Source organism: Anolis sagrei, chromosome 4 (assembly GCF_037176765.1).
Source record: "Anolis sagrei isolate rAnoSag1 chromosome 4, rAnoSag1.mat, whole genome shotgun sequence".
NCBI lineage: Eukaryota > Metazoa > Chordata > Lepidosauria > Squamata > Dactyloidae > Anolis > Anolis sagrei.
In genome coordinates this window covers 190,002,608-190,016,700 of record NC_090024.1, presented here as the reverse complement: position 1 = coordinate 190,016,700, position 14,093 = coordinate 190,002,608, and the positions used below count along the sequence as shown (strand labels likewise).

At 41.8% G+C, this 14,093-nt stretch overlaps 1 protein-coding gene across 1 annotated transcript; it reads left to right on the top strand.

Moving 5' to 3' along the window:
• The first annotated feature begins 429 nt into the window (after positions 1-429).
• LOC132772655 (triggering receptor expressed on myeloid cells 2-like) lies at positions 430-12,052 on the top strand. Its single transcript, XM_060771532.2, has 5 exons — positions 430-611; positions 5,563-5,907; positions 7,325-7,379; positions 9,219-9,385; positions 9,986-12,052. The coding sequence occupies exons 1-5, from the start codon at positions 473-475 to the stop codon at positions 10,003-10,005; spliced, it is 726 nt and encodes a 241-aa protein (XP_060627515.2). The 5' UTR covers positions 430-472; the 3' UTR covers positions 10,006-12,052.
• Positions 12,053-14,093: the final 2,041 nt, after the last annotated feature.

Sequence of the window (14,093 nt, the reverse complement as noted above, 5' to 3'; positions counted from 1 at the left end):
CCCATCTCTTGCTTTTTGTACCTGTATACTGATGAGGAATTTGAAAGAACTCAGAACTTCATACCTCATATGTGGAACTAAGGTAGTAATAAGTATGGTGTGCAGTACATAGTAAGTCACTAAGATGAGAATTTAGTATTACAAATTATGCAATAACAGCTGCATATATCAAGTGGAAATTGTGTGCATTTGTTATACATTTTCCCAGAAGTTCTAATGGGCTCAGAAGTAATAGGCCGCCCCTGTAAATAACTTCAGAAATGAAGAGAAAGCTAGTGGGACTTCAATTGATATATCAGCAATGATGGCTATGCAAGGGTTGTGATTAGCAATCAGTCCCTAACTTCAGGATTTCCTCTCCTGATGCAGTCACCCCTCTTGCATTGCTGATGCCCACAATATCCACAAGTGTCATGATGTTGGCTGGTACATTGCTTAATCCACAACAGGCTTGCACAGAAGTTCCTCTTGTATGTATTTAACTGAGGCAAAAGACTATTTGCTCTTGTGCAAGACCATCTTTTCATTTTTAGTTGGGAACTTTTCTCACTTGATCAGCCGAAGAGAGATGGAGAGATTTCTGTATCTCATCTGCTTGATCTTCTTGTCAGGTATGAAATGAGGGTCTTTCTGTACTGACTGGAAGGTTGATTACCTGGTTCTGTCAATGTATTCCAGGTGTGGTCTGACCAAGGCTCTAATCTGCCTTGAGGGCTCTAATTGCCCTCCTCTGGACACAATCCCGCTTGTCAAGATCTCCCTTCAATTGTGATGCCCAGAATTGGACACAGTATTCCAGGTATGGTCTGACCAAGGGAGAATAGAGCCTTGGTCAGACCACACCTAGAATACTGTGTCCAATTCTGGGCATCGCAATTGAAGGGAGATGTTGACAAGCGGGATTGTGTCCAAAAGAGGGTGATTAAAATGATCAAGAATCTGGGAAACAAGCCCAATGAGGAGTGGCTTAAAGAGCTGGGCATGTTTAGCCTGCAGAAGAGACGGCTGAGAGGAGAGATGATAGCCATGTATAAATATGTGGGGGAAAGTCATAGGGAAGAGAGAGCAAGTTTGTTTTCTACTGCCCAGGAGACTAGGGTTCAGAGCAATGGCTTCAAACTACAGTAAAGATTATTCCACTTTAACATGAGGAAGAACTTCCTAAATGTGAGAGCTGTTCAGCAGTGGAACTCTCTGCCCCAGAGTGTGGTGGAGGCTCCTTCTTTGGAGGCTTTCAAACAGAGGCTGGATGGCCATCTGTTGGGGGTGCTTTGAATGCAATTTTCCTGGAATGCCCACAAGATTTCTTCTAACTATGATTCTATTATTCTATTATTGTCCAAACTATAGCATGAGTAGTCATAACAAGACTAGAAGTATGCAATGATGCTGAAAAAAGAACACCACTGATCCTTCTAAGGGTCCCCCTTCATTTTGCCAAGTACCTCTTGTTTGCGTCTTCTGTCTCTGCAAACTATATAAAATAGAGTCATTTGCTTGAGATATAGTATGAAAAAAGTACAGAAGATTAGTACATTGTTACCTTAATGGTTTATCTGCATAGCTCTAGAATCCAGTGTATACAAAATGATGAAAGCTCAAACCATGACAGAATGGAAACAATAGTATTCCTAGTGTTTTTCTGTCTCAATTCACATGCAATTGTGATTGTTAATTTTACATATATCTTGACTACATAGCTTCAAAGTGGTTTGTATTAGTTGTCAAAAACCTTACTATCTCAGAGGATAACAACACAAGGAAGACAGATGGTTTGGAACCGAAGAGTGTTTGATTAAAATGAAACAGATTTTAAACTTCAAAGTCGAACACGGTATCCTTCTGGGACGCCTCGCAGGAATGGGTCTTGGAGGGACTGTTTTGCAGTGGCTCCGCTCATTCCTTGAGGGTCGGTCTCAGAAGGTGTTACTGGGAGACTCCTGTTCAACCTCACAACCTTTGTCTTGTGGGGTTCCTCAGGGTTCAATATTGTCTCCCATGTTGTTTAACATCTACATGAAGCCGCTGGGTGAGATCATCCGGAGTTTCGGAGTGCGATGTCATCTGTACGCGGATGATGTCCAACTCTGTCACTCCTTTCCACCTGCTACTAAGGAGGCAGTCGAGGTCCTGAACCGGTGCTTGGCCGCTGTGACGGTCTGGATGGGGGCGAACAAATTGAAATTGAATCCAGACAAGACAGAGGTACTCCTGGTTAGTCGCAAGGCCGAACAGGGTATAGGGTTACAGCCTGTGTTGGACGGGGTCGCACTCCCCCTGAAGACGCAGGTTCGCAGTTTGGGTGTGATCCTGGACTCATCGCTGAGCCTGAAACCCCAGGTTTCGGCGGTGACCAGGGGAGCGTTCGCACAGTTAAAACTCGTGCGCCAACTGCGCCCGTACCTTGGGAAGTCTGACTTGGCCACGGTAGTCCATGCTTTGGTTACATCCCGTTTAGACTACTGCAACGCTCTCTATGTGGGGTTGCCTTTGAAGACGGCTCGGAAGCTCCAATTAGTCCAACGGTCGGCAGCCATGTTACTAACAGGAGCGGAGCGCAGGAAGCATACATCTCCTCTGCTGCACCAGCTCCACTGGCTGCCGATTTGCTACCGGGCTCAATTCAAAGTGCTGGCATTGGCCTTTAAAGCCCTAAACGGTTCTGGCCCAACCTACCTATCCAAACGTATCTCGGCCTATCAGCCCACCAGGACCCTAAGATCTTCTGGGGAGGCCCTGCTCTCTATCCCGCCTGCTTCACAGGTGCGGCTGGCGGGGACGAGAGACAGGGCCTTTTCTGTGGTGGCCCCTCGACTATGGAACGCCCTTCCCATGGAGGTAAGATCAGCCCCCTCGCTGATGGTGTTCCGAAGAAGATTAAAAACCTGGATGTCCGGACAGGCATTTGGTTAATTCTGTGCAATGAATGTGAGGATTAAAGGATTGGTAATATGGACGACGAAACTGGATCACGATTTTAGTCAGGAGATGCATTGGATTGTTATTGATGTACCAATATTGTGTATTATGTTTTTATGGTTTTAAATTGTATACTGTTGACTATTGTATTTGGTATTTTGTTGTAAACCGCGTTGAGTCGCCAGCTAGGCTGAGAAACAGCGGTATACAAGTACAGTAAATAATAAATAAATAAATAAATACTTTTAAACCAACTAATAATCCATACTACATTACAAATAACAGGGCAAAATGTGTCATACAAAGGAAAGATGTTTAGATCATCACCGCTTTCCTTGGCAAAAAGTTACTGTGAAGTGGAGTAGGCAATCACAAAATCAATGTTTGTTTCCTCAAGTACCAAGAGATAAGAAATAATCCATCTGTTTTTACAATTTGCAAAGAATCGCAAGAAGGTTCATATATTTGCTTAATTCATTTCCCTTACCCCTTATTGCACTACCAGGGCTCCTCTCTGCTCTGCAAGCAGCTCAGATTGAATGTTCCTGTCTCCCCAAGAAGTGAGAAGGAATAATCCCCTTATTGCACCCTGAGTGAGCTGGTACCATCCTCTTTAAGTAAGGCAAGGTTCCTCAAACTAAGGCCCGGGGGCCGGATACGGCCCTCCAAGGTCATTTACTCGGCCCTCACTCAGGGTCCACCTAAGTCTGAAACGGCTTGAAAGCACACAACAACAACAACAATCCTATCGCATCAGCCAAAAGCAGGTCCACACTTCCCATTGAAATACTAATAAGTTTATATTTGTTAAAATTGTTCTTCATTTTAATTATTGTATTGTTTTAAGTGTTTTTTGCACTACAAATAAGATATGTGCAGTGTTCATAGGAATTCATTCATTTTTTTTTTCAAATTATAATCCTGCCCTCCAACAGTTTGAGGGACTGTGACCTGGCCCTATGTTTTAAAAGTTTGAGGACTCCCGAATTAAGGTGTCTGTCTTAATTTCAAAAAATGAAGATATATCTGTGAATGAACAAACTTGGTTGGTACTTAAATATATAATGGTTACTGATGTCACCAGGAGCTTTCCCTAGGTCTCAGGTTAGGCCTGGAACTATCTTGAGCTGAGAACCCTGCTTGACAGGTTTAATTATCAATTATAATTATCCATCTTATCAAATTGAGAAATTTTCCCCTCGTATGACACTTCAGCCCAGGCCCATAGCCAGGATTTTGATTTCGAGGGGGGGGGGGAGTCTGAGTGAAAGAGGGTCTACCCTAGCAAACCTTTTGTATCATTACCCCAATACCCCCATGCATATGGGCTATATTGAGCATGGTGATCAGATCATGATATGAATAAACAGAACAGTTTAAATAATGTACCAGTAAGGCCTTTTTGTGGACCACCCTGAGAATTTCGGGGGGGCTGAAGCCCCCAAGCCCCCCCCCCCCCCCCCCCCCGGCTACATGCCTGCTTCAGCCTCTTTCTCCCATTCTCTCCCGCGTTCTGAATCGTCACACAACTGAGTACAATCCCCGCCCATTCTGCATTCTTTTTTAAAAAATCAGGGAAAACTTCAGTATTGAAAGTTAATATTACTATGGACCTCAACCCATTTTAGGAGGAAAGCAGGGTAATTTCAAACTCCTTTGACATGATCTGTCTTCCCGTGCTTTCATTCCATCCTTCCATTATGCCACATTGCCACGATCCCCTCCTCTCAGGCTTTCTTTCCCTCCCTTATATACCAGTGTTATCTTAAAAACCTAGCAATAGCACAATTTCAAAAGCCTTGATTACTATGAAGGAGAAAATGGAGATAAAGCAAAGTGCTCATATCTTACAATAGCTCTATTCCTTAAGATTACATTATTTTTAAAAAATTACTCTTCTAGGCTCATGCAGAAGGATTTAGTAAAAGAAGTGCATAGGAGACTGCCCATAGGAATGCACATTCCTCCACTTCACTGAACCGAAACTACATGGGGAATCTGACAGATCCCATCCCATGTGTTTTTCCCATCTTTCTCCCATTTCCACCTGCATTGGGAGCTCTACACTTCTACTACATTTCAGGGATGAGAGGCAAAAGATGACAACTGGAAGTAGTTTTACGTTATGTGAAGGACTCTGTAGCACTTATAGAATTATTTCTATAATTATTCTATCATTATAGAATCATTATAGATTCTATAACCCCTTGCATTGGAGGAAAAGCACTATCAACAAATCTCTGACAGATGGCCATCCAGCCTCTGTTTAAAAGTTTCCAAGGAAGGAGCTTCCACCAGACTCCAAGGCAGGGAGTTCCATTGTTGAACAGCTCTTATGGCCAGGAAGTTCTTCCTAACTATAAGAGCTGTTCAACAGTGGAACTCTCAGTTCCGGAATGTATGGAAACGGGAGGATTTGTGTTGGATTCAGTTCCAAAAATTCTGGTCAGGAAAGAAGCAGGTATTTAAAAGATAAAAACAAAGAAGCAGAAGGGATTTGAATAATTCTTCTGCTTTCTAATAATATCCACAGTTGAAGAGACCCAAAGAGCCATCCAGTTCACTCTCTGCCATACAGGAATATACAGTCAAAGCACTTCCAAGGGATGGCCATGAAGCCTTCTTTCTATCTTTCTTTCCTAGATGCAGATACAACCGAGGATGTTACTGTAGTATATGGCATTGAAGGGAAGCCCATCTCCATCAACTGCTCTTACAACCTCAAAGAGAACCAGTGGAGGGAGAAAAGTTGGTGTAAACACATCAGCGAGACAAATTGTCAGCATGTTGTTAGTGCCCGGCGGTTTTGGATGCCATTCCTCAAGAGGAGAAATGGCACCACTGCCATTGCTGACAATATCCATGAAGGGATCCTTACAGTGACCATCAACCCACTCAAGAAAAAAGATGCTGGTCTGTACCAATGTAAGACAGACTTCCTGGGGGTTGTGAATACTCTCCAGAAAGTGAAAGTAAACGTCCTAACAGGTAGGTCCCTTTTGGACTGAAATACTCTCCAAGTATTACTTTTAAAATACGGGCAGTCCCCAAGTTACAAACATAAGGGTCATACTTAAGAATGAAAGTGAGACAACAGGAAGTGAGAGAAATCTACCCCTCAGAAGGGAAATTCATTCCTGGAAGAGTTGTCATGGAAAAAAGTCGTCTCCTCTAAAGCTTTCTCACCAATCCTTGCTTCTACAACAATCCAATTTTTTCAAAAGTCAATTATAACAGAGACAGAAAGTGAGGTGAAATCCTCTGAACAGGCACAGACAGCATAAGAAACATCACAGGGGTGTTTGTCCTACCCTGTGCTATCCAACAAACCCTACAGAACCTATCTTGTTTGTAACTTGGGGACTGCCTGTAGTTGTTTTTCATCCTGTGCAATGATATGAATGAAGATCTTATCACCAATGCATGCCTTAATAGTGTGAAAGCACTCACAGCCCTAAATACACCTTTTCCCCTTCTTATGTAGCATGGTTGGGTTGAGGGACCTAAAAAATTGAGAACTAATTTTGGCCCACAGCAGGTCATACCGTTTCTTTAAATGAGAAGCAGCCAGAGTCCACTTGTAACTTTAAAACATTGTTTTCACTTTAAAAAGCACATGGCAAGTCTGCTACATACTCCTCATCACTTTGGCCAGCAGTCCACTTCAGGGCGAGGCATGGGGCTCCCATCTCGCAAGACAATCACATGTAGGGAGGCACTCCCCTGCCCCTGGAGCTGGCATGGATCTCTCAGCTTTGTCCTCAGATTATGTCAGTTCCTGCAAACGAAATTCAAAGGACATTGAATTGAGGAGAGGAGAGGAATGGGCAGGAACCTGCATTTCTCAGTAAACTCGTACAAAAGCAAACTGTTGCAGTGTCTCCTAACTTTTGTGTTCTCCTTCAATAATACTTTTAGTCATTGGAACCACACTCATATATTGCTTAGCCACACATGTCCTGGTTTTCAGCTGTAAAATAATAAAAGGTATGCTGCTCTAATATGAAAGCAGATAGTATTACCTGGCGGACTCCAGAAGCATGGTTCTCAATTTTAAAATACTTTTTCTCAGCATGTTTTGGAGAGTTCAAAGGCTTTAAAATAGGATCAGATTTCACCTGTTGTTCACCTTTGTTAGTTTGACTCATCCCTTTTCATCGTGATCGAATATACAGTCCAGAGTACAGTATTTATAAGGTTACAAATCTGTACATGTAGTATCTGGCAATAAATTCAATTGAAGGCAGTGACATTTAATTCTGAATAAATATTACTCAGTAGTTTAAATACTATATGTATACTTCATTTGTGTGTTATTGGCTTCCTTTTTTACAATGATTTGTTCATTGCCATTGCCCTAATACTGTCATTTTTAGTAACTAATTTTTTGCATGTCTGCCACCAGACTTATGGGGGGCTGAAGCACCAGAGGAGCCCAGAGTGGAGCAAAGCATCTCCAGGTAAATATATACATTAATTTTAGGGAATGGATTGGTCCATTGCAACAGCCTTTAATACATTTGTTTGTTACAAAGTATGAACCAAGGCAAAATATTTTTTTAAAAAAGATCTAGTAGAGTATTAAGCAACACAAATGTTAGAAACTGCTTAGAGATCATCCAGACAGGCCCATATCTCAAGATCTGTTGCAGTTTTACCAGAGTAATCCAAACAACGCTGAATTAATTCAGGACAAAGCAAGGTTTCCCTGCTTTGATCTGAATCAAATAAACTCCTGGTAAGACCTTGATCTTAGATCAAATCCGGGTCTTACTAGGTGTCGGCCCTGTGTGGATTGGGCCCTGAGATCATGTCATGCGATCCCCCAGACCCAAACCACATAGCCACCTCAGTTTTTTGGGCTCCAGGACCCCATAAGAAGCCCTTAAAAGATTAAAAAAACTTACCTGGCCACCATTATGGTCCTCCTGATATGAGGAAATTACATGCCAGGAAACAGGGGGCTTGTTTTCTGCTGTTCCAGAGACTAGGATGTGAAGCAAAGAGATTCCACCTAAACATTAAGAAAAACTTTTTGATAGGTAAAAGCTGTTTGACAGTGGAATATGCTTGGAGTGTGGCGGAGTCTCCTTCTTTGAAAGTTTTAAAATAGATGGCTAAATGTCCATCTCTTGGGGGTGCTGGGATCTCCTCCCCACCATCACCACCTCCTAACACACAATTTTCTCACATCAGACATACTGTACAGAGAAGCCTGCACTGCTGGCAACCCCCTCCAGTAAGTTATTTTGGGGGAATTGGGGGTCTGGAGGGGAAGGGGTGGGAGGCTCCTTCCCACTTCTTCATGCTCCAGGAGCCTAAAGAACCGAGAAAGCTGGGGGGATTGACCCTGCGACTGCAGAAGCTGTCCTGGGAGTCAAGCCTCACAGACCCAGCAACTGGAAAGACCAGGACCTTAGCTTAAGATCCAGATATTTCCAGGTGTCAAATTAATGGTGAGCAAACTGTGAAAACCCAGTTTTCTCTGCATTACTCTATTTTACCTGAAGTGTTATTTGAACACCTCAGGTAATAGCAAGACAGGTCCTGCATTTTGGGCCTGTCTGAAAGAGCCCTTAAATAATTTTTGAGAGCTTCAGCAATATATATTAGAGCTTAGAAAATATTTCTTTTGGGGCTGCATTTCTCAGACCTCCTAACCAGCAGAGCCACTGTTTTTAAGAAGTACAGCAGTGGAGTTCAAAGTTCCTATAACCTATAAAGCTCTGAACAGTTCAGGACCGCATCCTCCCCTACAAGGCCACGCAGTCCTTAAGATCTTCTGGGGATGCTCTTCTCTCACTCCTGCCCCCGTCTGAGGTGTGGCTGGTGGGGACGAGAGAAAGGGCATTCTCGGTGGTGGCCCCTCATCTCTGGAACTCCCTCCCCAGGGAGATTAGGCTAGCACCCTGCCTATCCACATTCCATAAGGAATTAAAGACGTTGCTGTTTCATTGTGCATTTGATTGACGCTCCTGTGACAGGTGATCTGAATCACGTCATGAATCATGTTCTGTATCCAAATTCCTATATTTCATTATTACATTTTAAAGTTGAACTGATCCTGTTTAATTGCTCTATTTCTACACTATTATTCCTATTATTCCTATGCCACTATACGTTTCTATCCACCTTATTGACCACCCTATACTCAACATTGCAACTTTCCCCAGACCTCCTTGTTGCCCAAATGAAATACAGAAAGAACTACTGAAATTGTTTCCCATCTTCTTTATTATATTTTTCTTGTACTAAATCACGTCCTTCATATAATGCATTTTATTCGTGTCTTCCTAAAGCACCCCATCAGATCCAGAAGTCAAACTTCACATAGTTGTGGCTGGACTCCTGGGTGTCAAATTCTTGATTGCTGTCTTCATTCTAATTATTGCCCGAAGCCTGAAGAATAGAACAACAGAAGATGGGTGCAGAAGAGAAAATGAGCACCAGCTCTTCCCAGTTACAGGTGATGTCAAATGAATATTAGAACAGACCAAAGGCCTGGCTGCAATCTGGTGTCCTCCAAGTGATTTGGAACCATGATAGTAAGAGCGGATAGGAAATGTAGTCCAAAACAACTAAAGAAAACCACATTGGTGATGTCTGGCTATGTAATATGGCATCCCATTTTCTACAGGGACCAACCTGAGCAAGACACGAGGCCAAGAGCAAACTCCTGTTTTTTCCACACCAATTCAAATTCAGAATAAGATTGCCTTTGATATTGGTGGTAATTAAGCAGCCATCTGATGTCCTTATCCTTCTTGAATTTATCTAATGACCTTTTAAAGCTGCCCACCTTGACATTTGTCAGGGCACCTTATAACAACAACAATCCAACTGTGGATTACATAAAAAAAGCATTACTCTGGATTGTTGCAGAAGCCTTTGGCATTTGGGACACTGCTGGCTGGATTTTTCCACCTAAATGCTGAAGAATTCTGCTATGTCTCAGATAGAGCTTCACGTGAAAAAGGTGGCCATATTGAAATAGCGGACTTTATTTGTCTCCAAGCTTCATTTCATTTTATAACTCATATGCCTATTCCTGTTTCCATCATAATAGGAAATAGCTATCACAGCTGAAGATAATGGAAGAAAGGAAACCAACACGTAAGACTTCAAAGGAAGATATATGTAGAAGTGGATCCAACAAGCAAGACCAAAAAAAAGACTAGTTTGCTCTATCCTGCTTTCCACATCCACTGCAAGAACTGCTCTGGTTTTGCCTGCTTTATCCTGGCATCTCACAGAATACTAAATATAAACTTAAGTGGCTGTCGGTGAATTTTTCATTTAGATTGCAATTTGCATCTTAAAGAACTGACTCTAAAATCATAGAATTGCAGCTTTCAATGGAACCTTAAAAACCATCTGGTCCCACCTCTACCATGCAGGAATCCAGAGTTGAAGCGCCCCTGAGAGATGGCAATTCAAATTTCATTTACAAACATCTGATGAAAGATAGTCCACTAGACTCAAGTCCTCCTTAAAATCACAACATCAACTTTAACCTTTGAGCTGTTTTGACTCCTTCTCCATCCCCTGCTTATTTTACCACCAATCCTGCACAGTTGTTTAAAGAAATCGTTCTCATCATTTTCAGTGGTCCTGCTTCTCATTTTGGATTGCTTTGCTATAGTGAATGTCAAATGGATACTCCATGCCAAGGCACTTTTCATTATACTATACGTTGAGAAGACTCTATAGGGCAGAACTTTCCAAACTATGCATTGTAACACATTACTGCAGTGCTTCTCAACCTGTGGGTCCCCAGAAGTTTTGGCCTTCAACTCCCAGAAATCTTAACATCTGGTAAACTGGCTGGGATTTCTGGGAATTGTAGGCCAAAACACTTGGGGACCCACAGGTTGAGAAGCACTGCATTACTGTATTGTGTCATCTGTAGTGTATAGGGACCTCATCATACAGATGCCCCCCTCTCCATGATGTTCTGTTTCACCGGCAATCACTGGCGAAGTGGAAAGTGTGTATGGTGCCTTGCGGCAACCCACGTGCCCTTCGTCCTTCCCCATCACATGAGTGCATCAGGATAAGGTGCGTTGGTACCCTGTCCTTTCCCCAATCAGATGGGGGGAAACTGTGGCAACACATGTTGCCACGCTGCCTCCCCCCCCCCCCATCAGATGGGGGAGAAGGCAAAACAGTAGGTAGCTCAGTTGGAGCTACCCAAAAGATGGCTTACCTTCTTCCCTTGTTGTCAAGAAAGCATCTTGTGACACTTCCTTGCCACTTTGGCCGTCAGTGGGGCAGAGCCATGGCCTGCATGATGTGATTGCACTCAGCAGGCTCTATGGCCAAAGAACAAGGGGCAATTTCCTCTTGTGTGATGAGGAGGTAGTTGTGTTACACAAATGTAGCAAGAAACCTCTGAGTCTGTGTGAAGCAATAAATCATTTATTTTAAGTACATAAATATTTTGTGTCCCCATACCTTGCATTATTACAATTTATGTATGTGTCTGTATCTCTTATAAGGGATTGGTTTAACCACCAGTTCACTAGTAAAACTGAATTACTGTATCACAGAATGGTGCATGTCTATAAAGCGTATCATCAACATGAAATGTTTGAAGAGGTCTGCTATAGAGCCAAAGAACAAATGCCGCATCCCTCTCTCTTTTCTTTTACAAAAGGTGTGTGTAGAGAAGTACAATAAAGACTGCAATGATGTGTACTTTAATGCAATAACTCAAAATTATGAGCAGTTAATCGTTCCTTTCCAGAAAGCCTTGACTGAGTTTTGAGTCATGCAAAACACTTTTTGTGGATAATCCTTAATGTCAAGTGAATTTGCAGCTCGAGTAAATTTTAAACCTTGGTGCAGGAGTTGTGTTTATATTTAAAATTGCTTCAGATGCAAATTCTTTTCTAGATGTTTAAATTAACCACCTGTACAAAAGAGGAATGCATCCATTGGTTGCTGTCATAAATGTCAAGTTCCAGTCTGAGATTACACACACTATTATGAGGAAGGGAAAAGAGTGAGGATATTATTGTCGAAAAGTAAAGGGTGTTATTCCATTGTCTAAAGATTCATCTATATAAACAATTTGTCCTTCTATTTATATGCTGTGTATATACAGTGCCTTAATAAAGATAAGATATAGCGATCCTCGCTCATAGTGCTAACTTGTTTATGTATATGAGAAATACAGCAGTGTTCACTGGGACTTACGTCTAGATAAATTGCACTGAATTGTAGTTTCAAATGTCATTTCTATATAATAATAATAATAATAATAATAATAATAATAATAATGCTTTATTTATATACTGACCTACCACCCTATCTTTCAAAGGGACTCAGGGCGGTTTCCAACAAAAAAAAAGGCAAACATTAAATGTCAGAATACTCTAACAAAGAGAAATAAACAACCCCTCTCCCCCCCCCCCCCCCATCCCCAAAATTTCTAGAGCAGCTTTCCCAACTGTGGTTCCCTAGATGTTGTTGAACTACAACTCCCATTGGCCACGCTACCCAGGATGACAAGAATTGCAGTGAAACAAGATCTAATGAGCTCCGTTTGGGAAGGGCTATTCTTCCAAAAGAGCCAGAGTGAAGATGTGAACATTGAAGAATACTGACTTGGAAAAAATTAAAAAAAATGTAACAAGCATTTACAAGAAACATCATTTGTATTTAGGAAGCTTGAAACTCTTTATCATAGCTCTGGAACACCAAATCCTAATACTAGCTAATGGGGGAAAATGGAGTGCTAAGAAAATCTTGGAAAGCTACAGTTAACTGGAGCTGCTGCCTTTTGGTGATTTCCAATTCTGAAAGTCCATTTCCTAGTTTCATGATCAACAGGCTCCAAAATAGCAGCCATGAGGTGAGATGGCTGCTATTACTCATTGTGGTTAATCCTTCCTCCAGTCTTTGCCTTATCATTGCTTAATCTATGACTCCTACTCATCACAAGGTCTGAAGCAAAACAGCCTTGTTTCCTCTATTTGAGGATCTGCAGCAGAGTTTTAGCTATACATTATCCATTGATACAGCAAGATGAGAAAAACCATTTGGAGAATCTGGATTGAAGATTGTTATGTATAGTGATGCTGATCTGATATGAGCACAATCTGTATCTTTTTGCCACCCAAGTGGGAATCATGTCACTTATTCCCTATCCGCCCTCTGAATGAGAGTTCTCTTCTCATAGATCCTGAAGAGGAAAATTACTGTATGTAATTTCCTTTCTCATGTATAAGTCTAGAAACTAACCTAGCCATAGATCAAGGTAGGTCCAGTCAACCCTCCACATTTGCAGATTTGACTTTTATGAATTTGATTATTCATGGACTTGATTAAAATGGTATCTCTAGAGATCTCTAGGTTCTTCAGAACAACTCGGCTGAATTTCTCCTTCTCCAAGTAGAGTCACAAAAAAGCAAAAGCTTAGTTAATCAAAGGAAAACTTTTTAAAAGAACTGACCTCTCACCCTAATCTCTGACCTTTTTGAATGCCTGTACCAAAAAATGGCATTTATTTTATTCCTGTTGGTTCAGTAGTATGAAGTACTGTGAACTTTGTTATCCAAACCAAATTTCTATGTGTTTACTTTTAATTCTGGTTGGCAGATCTTCTTAGACAAATTAGATTCCACAGAACTCAGATCTGCCTGCTAGGCATGATCTGCTCTGGGCTTCAAAGGACTGAGTCATGCTGATCTAGCTTCTGTTTTAGGAAGTGATGTTGCCTCACCCTGCTTACTTTAGGAAGGGTTGGCTTTTTCATGGTGCCCCCAACAACTTTATTATATCAAATTTACCCCATGCGAGGTCCCCCCCCCCCAGCTCAAATGTCTTGAGGTGAAGAAATTGGGAATAGGTTGATGGGACATTTGGCTGGTTGGTTGGAGTTCAAAGGGCTGCAGTAGACCTTTCTCATCTCTGATTACATGCAGCTACAAGGTAGACAATTGCTATCTTTGCTTTAAACAATTACTTACATCACAATTCTCAAAGTCCAGTACCATGCACACAGAGATACTTATACGCCTATGTGCATGCATAAAGAGAGGGAGAGATACATGGTCATAGCACAGTCACCTCATTTCGTAATGCAATGTTGCAAGAAAAAGAACTGGCCTTATCTGTAACTGTTCAGCCCAATGCTTTGTCTGCTAGGGAACATCTGGAAAGCAGTTTCC

Bases quoted from the DNA above. Each gene is read 5' to 3' on its own strand.
- LOC132772655 (XM_060771532.2), top strand. From the start codon at position 473: ATGTATTTAACTGAGGCAAAAGACTATTTGCTCTTGTGCAAGACCATC. The intron at 5,908-7,324 runs GTAGGTCCCTTT...GTCTGCCACCAG, and splicing joins GAAAGTAAACGTCCTAACAG to ACTTATGGGGGGCTGAAGCA. The intron at 9,386-9,985 runs GTGATGTCAAAT...CCATCATAATAG, and splicing joins CCAGCTCTTCCCAGTTACAG to GAAATAGCTATCACAGCTGA.